Source organism: Microtus oregoni, unplaced genomic scaffold, assembly GCF_018167655.1.
Source record: "Microtus oregoni isolate MIOR12 unplaced genomic scaffold, Mior012 000005F_ref0000423, whole genome shotgun sequence".
NCBI lineage: Eukaryota > Metazoa > Chordata > Mammalia > Rodentia > Cricetidae > Microtus > Microtus oregoni.
Window position 1 is genome coordinate 60,833,811 of NW_024543064.1, and position 16,992 is coordinate 60,850,802.

Genomic DNA, 16,992 nt, shown 5'->3' on the forward strand with positions numbered 1-16,992 from the left:
ATCTCAAAAGGGCAGGTACTATTATCAATTCTATTACACAGAGGAGAAACGTGGGTGTCAACGAGATTAAGAAATCTGGGGAGATTGCTCCATGACTTAAATGCTTGCATAGTTTAAAAACTGGAGCTGGGATCCCCAACACCTGTGTAAATGACAGGGGAGGTGTGGCAGCCTGCCTGTAATCCCAGAGCTTAGGAAGTGGAGATGGGATCTTCGGAGTAAGCAAGCTAGCTGCACTAGTCAAGTGTTCGGGCTCCAGGTTGAGGGAGAGACCCTACCTCAATATATATAGCAAAGACTGAGGAATCTACCCAGAATCAGCTTCTGGCTTCCTAAGATATAGCCACACATGTGTACATGCATCTCCACACAAGGACATACCATAAAAACATACACATAAAATAAAAGAACTCTTCCTATCATCACGATAGTTTGGGTCCTTGATGACTCAGGAGCAGAATAGCTGGTCTCTGCAGTTTCTTGTCCCTGGGTCAGTCAGTAACCTACCAGTCTCAGGGTGGAGATCAAAGTGGAGACGCCTTCGGTGTCAGGAATCCCTTCCTCAACAAGTACACACCACAGCCTGCTGTCACACCAGACTGCCTCTCTGAGGGCATCTGAAGTGCCTTGCTAGGATTTTTAAACCGCTTGCCTTTTAAATATAATCATATTGTATTTTTTTTTTTGGTGGCCATTGCAGCACCAGAACTGTTGTGAGGAGGGGCCTTCTAGAAGCTGCGTGAGTGGTCTGCTGCTGGAAGGTTCAGCCACGTTGTGGAAACATTCTCCCCCTCCATCTGCTATGACTGAGAGACTGGGCTGAGAAATGGCAGAAAACACACTCGGCAACAAAGCTCAGCCTGGGGCTTTACTGCTGCTGATCAATCTCTGTGCAGGCTCCACACCGGATTCCTGGGTATTATTTGTGTCTACAAAGGGGACGCTAACTAACCTGTGTCTGCTTTATCCCCTTGTGGCATTTCTTAACAGCAACACAGTGTTCTCCCTGTTGCTGAGAAGGATCAATAAATGGGTCTAGTCAGAATGGCTGGTAATGGCATCCGATTATAAGGATTAGTGCCTTTAATCTGCCCTGAGCTGCCAGGAAGCATGATGCTATAATATCCCTTTCTTCTTTAATATCCCAGACAGGATATTCTTGCTAACTGGACCATTTGTTATACTTGGAGGGCGGCTTTCACCATGGCAGCTTGTCAGCACCTTGAGGTGGGGCATCCAACGGTGTACTTTTACATGATCTGTTCTGGAAGTTTCTTAGGGTGTGTGTGTGGAGGGATTGGCTTGGTGTAAGAAAGGAGAATGGATACAGTAATTCAAATGTCCGCTTTGGCGACTAGTCTAAGGAGCCACAGCAGTCCAGACAAGAGGCTTTCAACTTTCTTTTTGTATTCCTCTTCATGAGCAGTGGCAGGCACTAGTAGTGATTCCCCAAGCCTTTTTATTTTTTTCGCATGTGCTGCAGGAGGGTATTTCTCAGTATCTTTCATAGTTGGAAGTGATCATGGACTAAGGCTCTTTTGTTCTGGCCCTCAGGAGCCTTCCCAGCTAGCCCTTGTTCTGTTCACAGGATAGAGAGTATCCCAGGAGACCTCAGGATTTCAACAGAATGAAGGCCCCAGCACCCCATGACCCTGAGTGAGGGCAGAGGCCTTCCAGCTGAACAGGATTAAGAGTCCTGATAATCGATTCTATCTGATCCATTATACATCGGGGGATACTAGAATTTACTCTATGCTAGGATCCAGCCAACCCTAACTGCTACACTCCATTCATGTCCACACTACCAATCCTGCATCATCAAACCCTTCAGAAGCATCCCTTGCTCTTAGATTAAAATCCTATAGCATGATCTATGAGCACTGGTGAGATCTAGCTCCTGTCTCCTTCTTAGCCTCATGCACTTTCTTTTTTTTTTTAATTTATTTATTTATTAAGGATTTCTGCCTCGTACCCACAACCGCTTCCCATTTCCCTCCCCCTCCCCCGATCAAGTCCCCCCCCCTCATCTGCTCGAAGAGCAATCAGGGTTCCCTGACCTGTGGGAAGCCCAAGGACTGCCCACCTCTATCCAGGTCTCGTAAGGTGAGCATTCAAACTGCCTAGGCTCCCACAAAGCCAGTACGTGCAGTAGGATCAAAAACCCACTGCAATTGTTCTTGAATTCTCAGTATTCCTCATTGTCCGCTATGTTCAGCTAGTCCGGATTTATCCCATGCTTTTTCAGACCTAGGCCAGCTGGCCTTGGTGAGATCCCAATAGAACATCCCCATTGTCTTAGTGTGTGGGTGCACCCCTCGTGGTCCTGAGTTCCTTGCTCGTGCTCCGTCTCCTTCTGCTCCTGATTTGGACCTTGAGATTTCTGTCCGGTGCTCCCGCGTGGGTCTCTGTCTCTGTCTCCTTTCATCGCCTGATGAAGGTTAATATTCCTGAGGATGCCTATGTGTTTGTCTTTGGATTCACCTAATTTAGCTTCTCTAGGAACATGTATTATAGGCTCAATGTTCTTTATTTATGGCTAGAAACCAAATATGAGTGAGTACATCCCATGTTCCTCTTTTTGGGTCTGGCTTACCTCACTCAGGATAGTGTTTTCTATTTCCATCCATTCGTATGCAAAATTCAAGAAGTCCTTGTTTTTTACTGATGAGTAATACTCTAATATGTATATATTCCATACTTTCTTCATCCATTCTTCCGTTGAAGGGCATCTAGGTTGTTTCCAGGTTCTGGCTATTACAAACAATGCTGCCATGAACATAGTTGAGCATATACTTTTGTTGTATGATAGGGCCTCTCTTGGGTATATTCCCAAGAGTGGTATTGCTGGATCCAGGGGTAGGTTGATCCCGAATTTCCTGAGAAACCGAAACACTGCTTTCCAGAGTGGTTGCACAAGTTTGCATTCCCACCAGCAATGGGTGAGTGTACCCCTTTCTCCACAACCTCTCCAGCAAAGGCTATCATTGGTGTTTTTTATTTTAGCCATTCTGACAGGTGTAAGGTGGTATCTTAAAGTTGTCTTGATTTGCATTTCCCTGATCGCTAAGGAAGTTGAGCATGACCTTAAGTGTCTTTTGGCCATTTGAAGTTCTTCTGTTGAGAATTCTCTGTTCAGATCAGTGCCCCATTTTATAATTGGGTTGATTAGCCTTTTACGGTCTAGTTTCTTGAGTTCTTTATATATTTTGGAGATCAAACCTTTGTCAGTTGCAGGGTTGGTGAAGATCTTCTCCCAGTCAGTAGGTTTTCTTTTTGTCTTAGTGACAGTGTCCTTTGCTTTACAGAAGCTTCTCAGCCTCAGGAAGTCCCATTTATTCAATGATGCCCTTAGTGTCTGTGCTGCTGGGGTTATACATAGGAAGTGGTCTCCTGTGCCCATGTGCTGTAGAGTACTTCCCACTTTCTCTTCTATCAGGTTCAGTGTGTTCGGACTGATATTGAGGTCTTTAATCCATTTGGATTTGAGTTTTCATGCACTTTCTTTATCTCTGCCACTGCCAACCGTATCTCACAGCCCAGCCAGAGTTCACTTTGTCAAACGTGGCAAGCTCTTTCTGCCCCAGGCCATTTGTGCAGTGTTTCCTCCATTGCTCTTTCCCTCAGTTCTGAACTCTTACCACATAGGGAACGCTCCTAAGAATGGAAGAGTAGGCTGGATCGCTTTTAAAGGAAAATCTCCATCATACTCACTGCTTGGTGTTTTTAATGCGAAGGGCTGGGAAGAAGGCGTGAGGCGCATTTTACAAGTTGAGAGCACATGTGTGAGAAAAGTCCGCTAACGAGAAACTGCTAATGGCTCAAACATGCGAGGATGTCAAGCAGTCTAGGTAATGCGTGAGATGTTCTTTACATAGACTTTTATACATCCTTTCAATCAGGCTCAGGATAGACAAATGTTAATGAGGGGGTGGAAAGGGAAGCGGAAGGAACAGTGATAAAGGAACTGTGCTAAGGTGTCCATCACAGGGAAGAACTTTGAGCACATAATCTTATTTTTCTCTATTTCCTGACATGTCAAAACCACCCTGCTCTTCTAGACTAAGGAAATGATGACGACCCCTATGTTGTGTGCTATATTATTATGTGTTTCCTAACCTCTCTTCTCCCCGGATGGGGAGCTTCATGTGTCTAACCATCTGTGTTTCCTTGGGTTAGGAGCTCTCTGATCTAACCTTGATTAGATGGTCAGGAAGATACTGTCCATGAGTGATACAAATGAACTCACAAGACAGTCCTTCCTCCAGCAGCCTTTAGGGAGGTCACTACCCTGCCTTTTAGAAGGACTTGCATTATTGCCAGTCTAATGTATCGCCAGTCCCTGAGGATGTTACTACAGCTCAGTGAATTTTACCTAACAGAAGGGCACTGAGCCCCGATTAGAGGCACAATGGAGAGGATGAGGAGTGGGAGAGGGACAGAGGAGCCATCAAAGCAGCAGATGAAAACAGTTCCCGAGCCATGTCACACTTCTCAGTGTTTCCAGAACACTGGCTAGAGACGCAATGAGGTTCAGGTCCCTATCCAACCAGTTCATTATAACAAATTTGGGATTTCCCTCAACTAATTTGAATATATATATAACCCAACAACAGGCATAAATAATGCCTGAGTCACAAAGAAAGATTTAAGTTTTGATCAGGATTAATATACATGGTTCTGTGGGTAAAAACAAAACAAAAATCTGTAATGTTTCAGTGAGACCGGTTAGCCACTGAGCTCCAGGGATCAGTAGCCAAATGCAGAGCTTAAGGGTTAGAGATTCCACCTCAACAATTAAGGAGGAGAGTGGTGAAGATGTCAGTGTTTGGATGGCTTCCACACATACATGTTCCTCCCTGCAACAAACCCCAACCCAAATCTGACCATAACCTCATAGTTAGGCAAAGGTCATCAAGTGAACTTCTGTATGAGGTCCAGGGGACCAGTTCTTGGTTGCAACATACAGTGAACCAAAACATTGTTTTCGTGTCTGAGGTTCCCCCACATTCTTCCTGATTTGGCACCTGGCTTTCAAGACATCTTTCTATGATGTCTAATTTAGGGGTCATCAACCTTCCTAATACCTCGACTGTTTAATACAGTTCCCTGCATTGTGGTAACCCCAACCATAAAATTATTTTTGTTGCTATTTCATAACTGTAATTTTGCTACTGTTATGAATTGTAAATATCTGATCTGCAGATGATCTTGGGCAACCCTTGGGAAAAGGTTGTTTCACCGCCAAATGGACTGTAACCCACTGGTTGAAAACCATTGGTCTAATTTTTTGTTTTGTTGTCTCTTCCCCTGCTGGTCTTCCTTCTTACCAACACCAATGCTAGGCAGAGGCTCTGTCCTCTCTCTGATGCCAATGCTCACAGTGATCAGGTGAGGAGTGCCTGTCTACAGAAACACCAGCCTGAGTGCTGGTGGAAGGGGTCCCTGCCAAGACTTCTCCCCCATCGTGTGGCACAGACATGAAGGGTCTTGGGTCTAGGATTCCAACTTGATTTCTATATACATTGCAACCAAGGTATAAGCATTTTTAACAACAGGGTATTGCCAAATAGTTCCAGTGGGCAACCGGGGAGAAAGGCAAGAGTCTGTCTAGTTTGGGGGCCTCTGGAGTGTCCCTGATCAACTCATAATGAGAAGTCTTTAAGCTGACCCTGGGGTTTTTGTTTAGGAACTCTGGACTTTCCGGCACAGCATCATTCAGAAAGCTCCCCTGTAACTCTCTCCCTCTCAACTTACAGTTTTAAATTGGCTCACACAGCAGTAAGTTTCCATACAATCTCCTGTTCATTCAATCCTCCCCTCTTCCTCTGCCTCCACAATCCCTGCTTAAGTTCTCTACCCCTCGCTTTACATCGTCTGTACTCTGCTATTCCATCTACTTTAAGATATTGCTCACTCCAATGCCTCCTCCCTAACGTCTTTACTTCTACGGGTACTCCAGGTACCAGATCTAAAGACCCATGCATGAGAGAGAACATACGGTGTTTATCTATTTGAGTATGGGTTATCTTGCTCCATATAATCTTTCTAGCTCCACTCATTTGCCTGAAAATTTCCTACTTTCCTTTTTCTTTACAGCTTCATAAAATTCTATTGTGTCTATGCGCCATATTTTTGTTATCCATTGGCTCATGAGTATCCAGCCTTGTTTCATTTTCTTGCTATTTGAAGAAAATGGCAATGAAATGCTTGAGCAAATATCTCTGTAGTAAGACATTGAATCCTTTGGGAATATGCCGAGGAGTGGTTTAGCTAGGTCAACTAGTAGTAGATCTACTTCTAGTACCTTTTGAGGAAATTCCATACTGATTTTTACAGTGACTATACAAATTTAAGATCAAAAAAAAAAAAAAAAACCAATGACCAACGGTTCCTCTTTCCCCATGTCTTCGCTAGCATTTGTCATCATTACTTTCTTGATGGTAGCCGTTCTGACTGGAAGGAGTCGAAATCCCAAAGTAGTTTTAATTTGACGGTTAATGATGTGGGACACCTCCAAGGTGTTTATTAGACATCTGTGTTTGTTTTGAGAACTCTGTTCAGAACTATGGTCCACTTTTTGATTGAGTTTGTTTCCTTACTGTTTCATTTTATGTGCTCTTTGAATAATCTGGTATTAACTCTCTAAGGGAGACAGAGCTGGCCAGGATTTTCTCCCATTCGGTGGGCTACCTCTTCACTTGACTGAAGGTCTGCTTTGCTGTCCCGAAGCTTTTTAGTGTCATGAGATCCATTTCTCAGTTGTTGGTCTTATCTCCTCTTCGGTGGTACTGGAAAATCCTTCTATATGCTGAAGCGTACCCCCCATTTTCTCCTCTAGCAGTTTCAGGGCATCAAGTCTTATATTGAGGTCCTTGATCTATTTGGAGTTGAGGTTTGTGCAGTGGGTTAGGAAAAGGATCTAGTTTCATTCTTCTGTATGTTGCTAGCCTGTTTTCCTGGCACCATTTGTTGAAAATGCTGACTTTTCTCCACTGTGTACTTTTGAGCCTTGTCAATAACCAAATGTCTGTAGGAGTGTGGGCTTACACCTGGGTCCGCACTTATATTTCATTGTTAAGTTCGTCTCTTTTTGTTTTAGTACTATGGCTCTGCAGTATTACTTGAAATCAGGCATTTCTTACCTATTTCTTTTTTGTTACCATATTTCTTATAATATTCTTTATTGTTCAGTAGTTGAGTATGTTTTTTAACTATCCTTGGTCTTTATGCTTTTAAATAGATTTTAAGATTTCTTTTTGGTCATTTCTGTGAAGTGTGGTCCTGGAATTCTGGTTGGGATTGCATTGAATTTGTAGATTGCTTTTGGCAGGATGGCTGTTTTCACATTCATCCTTCCAATATGAGCATAGGCAATCCTTTGCTTTCCTGGTGTCTTTCACAATCCCTCCCTCCCTCCCTTCCTTCTTTTCTTCCTTCCTTTCTCCTTTCCTCCCTTCCTTTCTCCTTCCCTTCCTCCCTCACGCCTTTCCCCTCCCTCCTTCCCTTCCTCCCTCCCTCCCTCCCTCTCTCCCTACTCCCTCCCTTCCTCCTCCCTCCCTCCCTTTCTCTTTCCTTTCCTCCCTCCTTCCCTTCCTTACTTCATTCCTTCCTTCTTCCTTTTCTTTCTTTGTGTGTGTGTATGTTATACGAACACATGTGTGAGGGTGCACATACCTAGTGCATGCATGCAAAGGCCAGAGGAGGGCATAGAGCATCCTCTATTGCTCTCCACTTCAGTTTTTGAGAGCCTCTGACCCAGTGAGCCTGAAGCTTCTCATTTTGGATAGGTGTTCTGGGATCCACACGTTTCCATCCCTCGATACTGGAGCATGTGCAGTCATGCCTGGCTTTTACATGGTGCTGGGGATTCAAACTCACACCTTCTTGTTTGCACAAGTGTCCTATCCCACTGAACCATTTTCCCAACTCAGAAGCAGCATGACTTTCTATTTTCCTTTGTCTGGGCTCCCTGGTTAGTCTTCCGAGGTCACCCACGGTCCATCTGCCACCCACCTTATAAAGATTTAAGCCCTACACATTCCGATTTAAGCTCCTGTTATTCCCTGGACAACACCAGGCTTTTCATCTTCCAGGAAAATTTCCATATGCTTTTTCTTTTTCTACCTGGAACACCCTTGCCCCAATTTTTACATGCCCACATTCTGTTCATATGGAAAATTAAGACTAGAAACCAAAACAAAACAAAGGAGCCCAGGGTATGTCACACAGCTACAATCCTAGCACTTAGAATATTGTGGTAGAAAAGTCATGGATTTGAAGCTGCACAGGGAGTAAGGCAGCCTTACTCTATAACAGGACTGTCTTAACAAATAAAACAAACACCACCGCAACGGGCACATACACAAACCAATGTTGAGTAGCTAGATGTAATCATTCCATGCCATATCTCACTGTACCACATAAATGTACACAACTATGATTTGTCTAATAAAAACCCCAATGCCTCTTTTAGTCTACCAGGCTCAGGCAGAATGAACCTTCTCTTTCTAATTTTATGATGCGTCCGCACTTTCTGAATGAGGTTTGCTTTTCAGTGGACAGGAGAGTTTGTGTTTGTTTCATTGGCCTGTGTATTCCCCAGCCTCTGCCAAAGCTCTGCCAGCATCAGAACATACCGATGCGCAGATGGATCGCTCACCTGCCACTTGGCAGTTAATGGTCACATTCACACCTCGCACTGTCCTGATGGTGCCTCCGACATCCACCGTGACTGCAGGCTTCTCTGTGTTGAGCACGGTCATTCGGGATGTTTTCACAAGTGGCTTTCCTGAACGAGAAAGAAAGAGAGCTGTCACTAACAGTGTTATGGGCTGGGGTACTGAAAAACAGGGAGGCCAACAGAGAACACGTGTTCTTCTCGGGCACACCCAATACCACATGCTTTGCCTGGGGGGAAAAACCTGTTATCTGTTCACTCACACGCCTATCATAGACTTAACAGGAAAAAACAAACAGACCAAAAAACAAACAAACAAACAAAAAACAACAACAACAAAAAACAAGGGCTGGAGAGATGGCTCAGTGGTTAAGAGCACTGTCTGCTCTTCCAGAGGTCCTGAGTTCAATTCCCAGAAACCACATGGTGGCTCACAACTATCTGTAATGAGATCTGATGCCCTCCTCTGGCATGTGGGCATACATGGAGGCAGAATGTTGTATACAATAAATAAATAAATCTTTAAAAAAAAACAACAAAAAAAAACCCCAACAACAACAAAAAACCCAAGGTTGAAGAGATAAACATGGTATCCAAGTGAGGATAACAATCACTTTCAATCAATGTAAATTCTATAAAAGATAGAATTTAAGGGCTTAATTTGTACTTTGAGACAGTTCTGCAATTCACACACAGTTGTAAGAAGTAAGAGAGTAATCCCTTGTGTAACTTGTATCCGTGTAACTTGTACTCCCATAATGCAGTCACCTTACTCAACTACAGCACACTTTCACGGTCACAGGGTGGATATTCACAAGGGTAGGTCACAGAACGTCTGCCCCTCTCAGCATCCCTCATGAAGTCTATAACCTCCCCTAGATTCTTGGGCCACCATTCCTATGGCTTTTGTTCCCTTGTTTTCAGCATCTGACGTGTCACATAAATGAAATCACACAGTTGGTCACCTTTTGTGTTTGACTTCCTGCCAGCTCTCTTGAGCTCTCCAGAGATTCTTCTAGCTCTTATATCAAATTATGGTTCCATTTCTAAATGGTGTGGTACTTTTTATCACAGAGTAGTATTCTATGACATGGGGAAACCACAGTTTGTGTTTTTCTGTTCAGCTGCTGTAGAGTATCTGGGTGGTTTCCAGATCTTGATACAGCTGTTATAAACACTCCGGTGCAGGTAGCTGTGGGGACATCTGTCTTCATTTCTCTGACATCAATGCGTAGGAACGCAGCTGAAATGCCATATGGTAGTCCCCCCCCCTCAATACTTTTTATTTCTTTCATCCGATATTTGCACAGTGGCATCTTGGTGTGGTTTAAGTTGCATTTCCTTCATGGCTGATGCCGTGAGCTCTCTCTTGTGCGTGTATTTACCACATGCATATTGTGTGGAGAGATATCGATTTATGTCATTTCAGAATTTAGAAATTTTTAGTCAGAAGTTTATTAAGTAGTAGCATTAAAACAGGAAAAGCTAATAGAGCTGCAGGTTTGAATTTCTTTCCAACCACTGGGAGTCAGCACTCAATCAAAAGCATCATGCTGGAGCAGCTTGGTCCTCACATTGAGTGCCTCTTTACCAGGAGAAGCAGGGGCAGGAGTCCTTTCAACCAATTCTTGCTTTTCCTCTTTTTTCTTTATGAAGAAACAGATTGCCATCAAAGCGTCCCTTTGGGGGAAAGTTTGAAAGGTGACTCTGAGTAAATGGCATCTTAACTGTCTGTGTGTGACTTAGTTTTGTTGCATTACAGAAAGGAGCAAAATGGCTGGGCGGTGGTGGCGCACGCCTTTAATCCCAGCACTTGGGAGGCAGAGGCAGGTGGATCTCTGTGAGTTTGAGGCCAGCCTGGTCTACAGAGTTAGTTCCAGGACAGGGTTATTACACAGAGAAACCCTGTTTTGAACCCCCCTCTCCCGCCACAAAAGAGGAGCAGAATGTGCAGACTTCATCACATACAGTTAACACTGTACAGCCACACCTAGCCCCTGCCTTCCTGTTTGGTGTATAGATTCCTTCTGGGTGCCTCACATCTTTCCTGGGGTTTGGGCCGTGCACTAAGGCATGGCATAGGCCCACACATGCTCCATAGTAGCTTCCTCATCCACATGGAGTTTTCAGTTATGTCTAGGAATGAAGGCTTTGCCTAGATTTGTGTTTCTTCTCCCATCATATGCTGTCCCTGCCCCTTGGTTCAGATCCATACAGTTGTCATCTCCAAGTCAGATCCTTGTTAACTGGAAAGAAGATAACCGGTCTGGAGATTTGACATTTCTTTCAGTCCCCCAGATGACATCTATTTCCGCTTGTTGCTTCATGAAAGGGTCAACTGGGGTGTCACATAGCCATCACCCACAGTAAGATATCCCATCTCATCAGAGGCCAACTCTCTCCATTTCCCTTTCCCCCACCTTTTTCTAGAGCAGGGGTTCTCAACCTTCCTAATGCTGTGACCCTTTGATACAGTTCCTCATGCTATGGTGACCCCAACCATAAGATTATATTTGTTGCTGCTTTGTAACTGTGATTTTGTTACTGTTATGACTCATGATGTAAATAGGGGTTTGCCACAGAGACCTCGACCCACAGGCTGAGAACCAATGTTCTAGAAGCATGGTTGCTTTTTATGCTGTTGTTTCAAAAAGTTCCCCAGCCCTACTGATTTTATGGCAAAATTCTGAAGGCATTCACATTTTCAGCAGCTGCTTGGCACACCCTGTCTCCAGGTAAATCTTGCTGGTGGAAGTGGGGAATGGAGACTTAGAAAGGCACAATCTGGGCTGCAGGGAACTTAGAATCAAGAAGACAAACAATAACTATAACACAAGGGGACTACAGCAAGCCCCCTTCAAAGAGTTCGGATAAAAGAAGGGCAGAAAATTGAGCTGATATAAACATTATTACCATGAAGAGGGGCAGACAACTGAGTTGATCTAAACCTTGTTTACCATGAAGGAAAGGAGTCTGAGAGAGGCAGGTATCTAAGGGACACCCTGTGACCAGGAGGACCAAGTCACTTCTCTGAAGCGCACTGGATCCCACAGCTGAGATCACACGATTTCTGCTGCGGTTGAACTCTCCTCTGCAGCAGGAGGGATAGGCACCAGCTGGAAGCCTCAGTCCCAATCGCCATGCTCTATTTGAAGATTTTGTAATTGGATTACTTACTTTGTCTTTGATTCTTTACCTTTTTAAACATTAAAAATTCTGCAATGCATATTGTAGAGCTAAATTCTCATCCCCAAGATGGGCTTATCAGCAGGTTTTCTGGCAGCAAGCACCAGCAGGCACCAGAGCCTCCAGACTCTTTGGATTTGCAGCAAAGCTACCAACAGGGGCTGGTCACCTGGCACCAGGATGACTCTGATCGCCTTCTTCAATGCCTCATCTGCATATTTCTGGGGATAGGCCACCCAGGTTTTAGAGATGAAAAGTCAAATAGCATAAGCCGGGGCCCCTGACTGACATCTTCACGTGGACCTGGGTGTCCTTGCCCAGAAGCAGAGATGACTCCAGTAACTTGTACTTCATTGAGGGTGGCTGATCCTCTCCTGGAAGTGCCCATGCAGCATGGTGAGGTGGTCTTCCCATTTTCAGTGTGCATATCTGTGACTGTCTTCTTGCATCTAAAAACCTGTAGCCACTATGTATTTTACTACTGAATCTTAAGAGATCTTTATAGTTCAGCTATGGTCCTTCGTCAACAAGTGTTCTGTAAATTCTCACCCAGTCGGTACCTTTCCTTTTCACCTTCGCAGGCCCTTCCACAAACCTAAGTGCTTTAACTTTGATAACATACAATTTATAATTTTTACAGGTTATGATTTTTTTATGTCAAGTATAGGAACTACTTACATAGATCTAAACTCTGAATGGATACTTTCCTATGATTTTTTTTCTTACAAGTTTTATGGTTTAAGTTTTATATTCAATTTACTGACAATTAATTTTTCTATTTTTGTACTATTTTATTGTCCTCAAACTTTTTTTATATCAGGAAACCATTTTTTATTGATTTGGAACTTTGGAATTCCTGATTGATTTTTAAAATAACTTAATACCATTTTTAAAAACTTTTGGGATTCCATTAAACATCAAAGTAAAAAATGTGCTGAGTGAAAACAGCTACTTAGTGCCAGCCTATGGGATGGGAAAGGATCTTCACCAGCCCCACATCAGAGACAGATCTCAAAGATATATAAGAACTCCAGAATCTAGCATCAAAATACCAAATAATCTATTTTAAAAGTGAGGTATAGATCTAAACAGAGAATTCTCAACAGAAGAATCTCAAATGGCCGAGATATACTTGAAGAATTGTTCAACATCCTTAGTCATCAGGGAAATGTAAATCGAAATGACCCTGAGATACCAATTTATAACCTGTCAGAATGGTTAAGATTAAAAAACACCGAGGACAGCTTATGTTGGAGAGGATGTGGAGTAAGGGGAATACTCCTTTACTGCTGGTGGAAATCAAAATAGCAGTTTCTCAGAAAATTGGGAATCAATCTACCTCAAGACCCAGATACACCAATCTTGGGCATATACCCAAAGGATGCTCAATTATACCACAAGGACACTTGCTTTAACTATGTTCTAGTAGCATTATTCATAATAGGCAGAATCTAGAAACAACCTAAATGCCCCTCAGTCAAAGAATGGATAAAGAAAATGTGGTACATTTACACAATGGGGTATTGCTACTTAGCTGTTACCAACAATGACATCATGAAATTTGCAAGCAAATGGATGGAACTAGAAAAGAGTGAGGTAACACAGACCTAGAAGACAAATACGTTATGTGCTCACTCAGAAGTGGATATTAGGGATAAAGTATAGGATAACCAGACTATAATCCATAGCTCCAGAGAGGCTAGGTAATAAGGAGCGTCCAAAGAGGGATTCATGGATTTCTCTGGGAAAGGGAAATAGAAGAAATTTCCTGGGTAAAGTGGGGACAGTAGGGAGGGAGGGTGGGATGTGTATGGTGGGGGGTAATGGGAAGATGAGAGATCAGGTTAGGTCATTTGTGGGTAGGATGAAGGGAGATAATAAAAGCATCTTGATCGGGGAGGAAGCATTTCAGTGTTAGGGAGAAACCTGGTGCCAGGAAAATTCCCAGCCCAGGAATCCACAAGGATGACCCCAGCTAAGACTTCTAACAATACTGGAGAGGGTGACTGAATTGGACATTTCCTATAATCAAATTGGTGACTACCCTAATTATCATCAGAGAGCCTTCATTCAATAATTGATGGTAGCAGATGCAGATATTCACAGCTAAAGCACTGGGCTGAGCTCTGGGAGTTCTGTTGAAGAGAGGGGGGAAAGATTGTACGAGTCAGGGGATCAAGGTCATGATGGGGGAACCCATAGAGATAGCTGACCTGAGCCCCTGGGAGCTCATGGACTCTAGACCAATACCTAGGGAGTCTGCAATGGACCAATCTAGGCTCTCTACATGTGTGTGACAGTTATGTAATTTGGTCTGTTTGTGGGACTCCTAGCAGTGGAATCAGGACCTGACCTGGGCGCTTGAGCTGGTTTTGGGAACCTATTCCCAATGTTGGGTTTCCTTGCCTAGCGTCAATGCAGGGAGAGGAGCTTGGTCCTGCCTCAACTTGATGTGCCATACTTTGTTGATGCCCATGGGAGATCAGCCTCTTTCTGAATGGAGATGCGAGAGGAGTGGATGTTGTGGTGGGTAATGAACGGGAGATAAGGAAGGAGGGGAAACTGTGATCACGACATAAACTTTAATTAAGAAAACAAAAAGAACACAGATATTTAAACAAATTCTAGTCAGTGTTATCCATCTGTGAGTTATTTTTGTATAGGGTATGACACTCAGATAAAATTCCCTTGTTTGTAGCCTCTGGCTAACCAGTTGTTCTGATACCCTTTATTGGTAAGCTATCTTTTCGACTACCTTGGATAGCTTCTGCATCATTGTCAAGATGAGTTGAGCATGTTTGTGCAGATCTGTTTCTGTTCACCGCATCTTTGCCCTGCCAATAGCATACCGCCTCAATTACTGTAACTATATAATCACAGTCTGGCAAGCGATGTTTCCTGCTTATTCTCCTTTGCTACTCTACTGCATCTTTTTATAGACTTTTCAAACCAACGTGTCCATACTTAGAAAGCCTTGTTAAGATTTTGATAGGAATTATATCAGTCATAAATATCAGTGATGGAAAAACCAATCTCTGTTTGTTTTTGTCTTCTAGTCTATGGAAGACCACATGTCCATTTATCTTTCCAGGTAGTTTAGAGATGTGTTGCTGAATTTTTATCTAGTTATTTCTTTCCAGGGATGGCTAACACTATGTTTTAAGTTTCATTGTTTATTTCTGGTATATGGAAATGTAGGTACATGTTGGTCTTAGGCCCTTTTTTATAAGTTTTTAGGGCATTTTTATGTAGACAATCATTCCCTCTGAAGAAAAGGACAAGCTTTACTTTTCCTTTGTCAATCTGTGTGGGGAAGCCAAGGAAGTCCTGGGTGAATATGCAGAGAATGAATGAAGTCCTGAGTGAATGTGTGCTGTTTAGCATGGCTATGGTCATGTCAAGGACCTCACTGTGTCAGACCCATGCAGAAATGGCAAAGTTTCCCCTTATGATGAGGCTCAGGGAGAGCAAAGTCTTCCTCTGGCCTGACTTTTTAATGTTGGCAATGTATGGAAAACCTAGCAACTACAGCTTTCTCCTCCCAGGTGACTGTAACCTGAGACTGCCCCCCTATAGAGACTTCCTAAGGAGAGACTAGCTTACCTTCCCCTGAGCTGTACATAATAAAAATCAGCAAGGCTCTGCATTGCTGTGCACAGCTGGGGCTGTTTCACAAGAGTGAGCACAGCCTACCTGACCCTGGCTTTTCTGTGTAGGTGTCTGTACGTCTGTCCTTTTCCATTCCCTCCCAGCCCCGTCTCACTGGATGCAGCAACTCTGTATGCCTCTTATTTGTTTTCTTACATTATACACTGGGTAGATCTTCTAGCACTGTACTTAGTAAGGATAGTGTATTAGTCAGGGTTTTATTGCTGTGAAGAGACACCATAACCACAGAAACTCTTATAAAAGAAGGAAGCCATTTAATTGGGTCCGACTTATAGCTTCAGAGATTTAGTTCCTTATTATCATCATGGGAAGCATGACAGTATGCTGGTAGACATGGTACTCGAGAAGGAACTGAGAGTTCTACATCTTGATCCACAGGTAGAAGGAGACTGTGTACCACACTGGATGTAGCTTGAGCATATGACACCTCAAAGCCTGCCTCTACAGTGACACACTTCCTCCAACAAGGCCACACCTCCAAACAGTGCCACTTGCTCTGGGGGGGCAAACATTCAAACATGAGTCTATGAGGGGTAGCATTCCTGTTTAAACCACCACAGATAGTGAAAGCAAGTCTTAAAGTGATGAATGATTTTAAAAGTAGCCTAGGTATTTTGTATTCTGTTATAGGACATCACTATCCTATGTAACTCTTCTGTTTTAAGTATTTTGGACATTTCCTCTGTAACCATACAGACATGGAAGCAGAGAGATGCAGAAGTCCAGCTTCCTTGCTTGCTTCTTATGTTTCCCATGTCAGGGGTTCCTCATTACTGATGGGCTTTCTGGATACCCATTGGTCTTCACCATCACCCCAGTGGAAACAGCCTCGCTGGCAGCTGCTAAGAGGTTGTTATGGTCTGATTCTCACATGAGCATGGGAATAATAAGAATTCTATGGGAAAGGTAGAGGTCCAGGTTCCCCGAATGTTCTCATTAGCTTCCTGTAGGTATGAAACTCATGTTCTCACACCTACCTCCATGGATGTGTTGAAATAGGTACCTCATTTTATGGTATCCACGATGGAAGACGAGGAAAGGCTCCTTAACCACCCTATGTTGGTATGCTGTACAGATCACAGTGTTTCTGTGATATTTGGTCAGACCTCAGCCATATTTTCTAAACCTCAGTCTTGCTACCTCTTTCCTGTTACTTCTGCTAGAGAGGATAAGCTTTTAGGATATACAAATAAAATTTCTTTTTCACATACTCATTGGCGTTTCCTTGTAGCTACCTTCTGCAGCTCCAAGTTTGGAGTTTAGGAAGCATAAAGGAAGCCGAATAAATTCCCAACTGCGTGAGCTGAACTGTCCCTCAGTTGCCAAGGTCTCTAGCCAGTCTGGTCCCCCACCCCAACTGTGTGAGCTGAACAAGGTCTCTAGCCAGTCTGGACCCCACCCCAACTGTGTGAGCTGAACAAGGTCTCTAGCCAGTCTGGTCCCCCACCCCAACAGTGTGA

At 43.5% G+C, this 16,992-nt stretch overlaps 1 protein-coding gene across 1 annotated transcript in view; it reads right to left on the reverse strand.

The window, feature by feature from the left end:
• Adamtsl1 (ADAMTS like 1) overlaps positions 1–16,992 on the reverse strand; it is a 380,631-nt gene that overhangs the window by 52,615 nt on the left and 311,024 nt on the right. Inside the window, exon 21 of the mRNA XM_041652363.1 lies at positions 8,660–8,788. Coding sequence (XP_041508297.1) covers positions 8,660–8,788 — 129 coding nt within the window. The remainder of the gene's footprint in view (positions 1–8,659; positions 8,789–16,992) is intronic.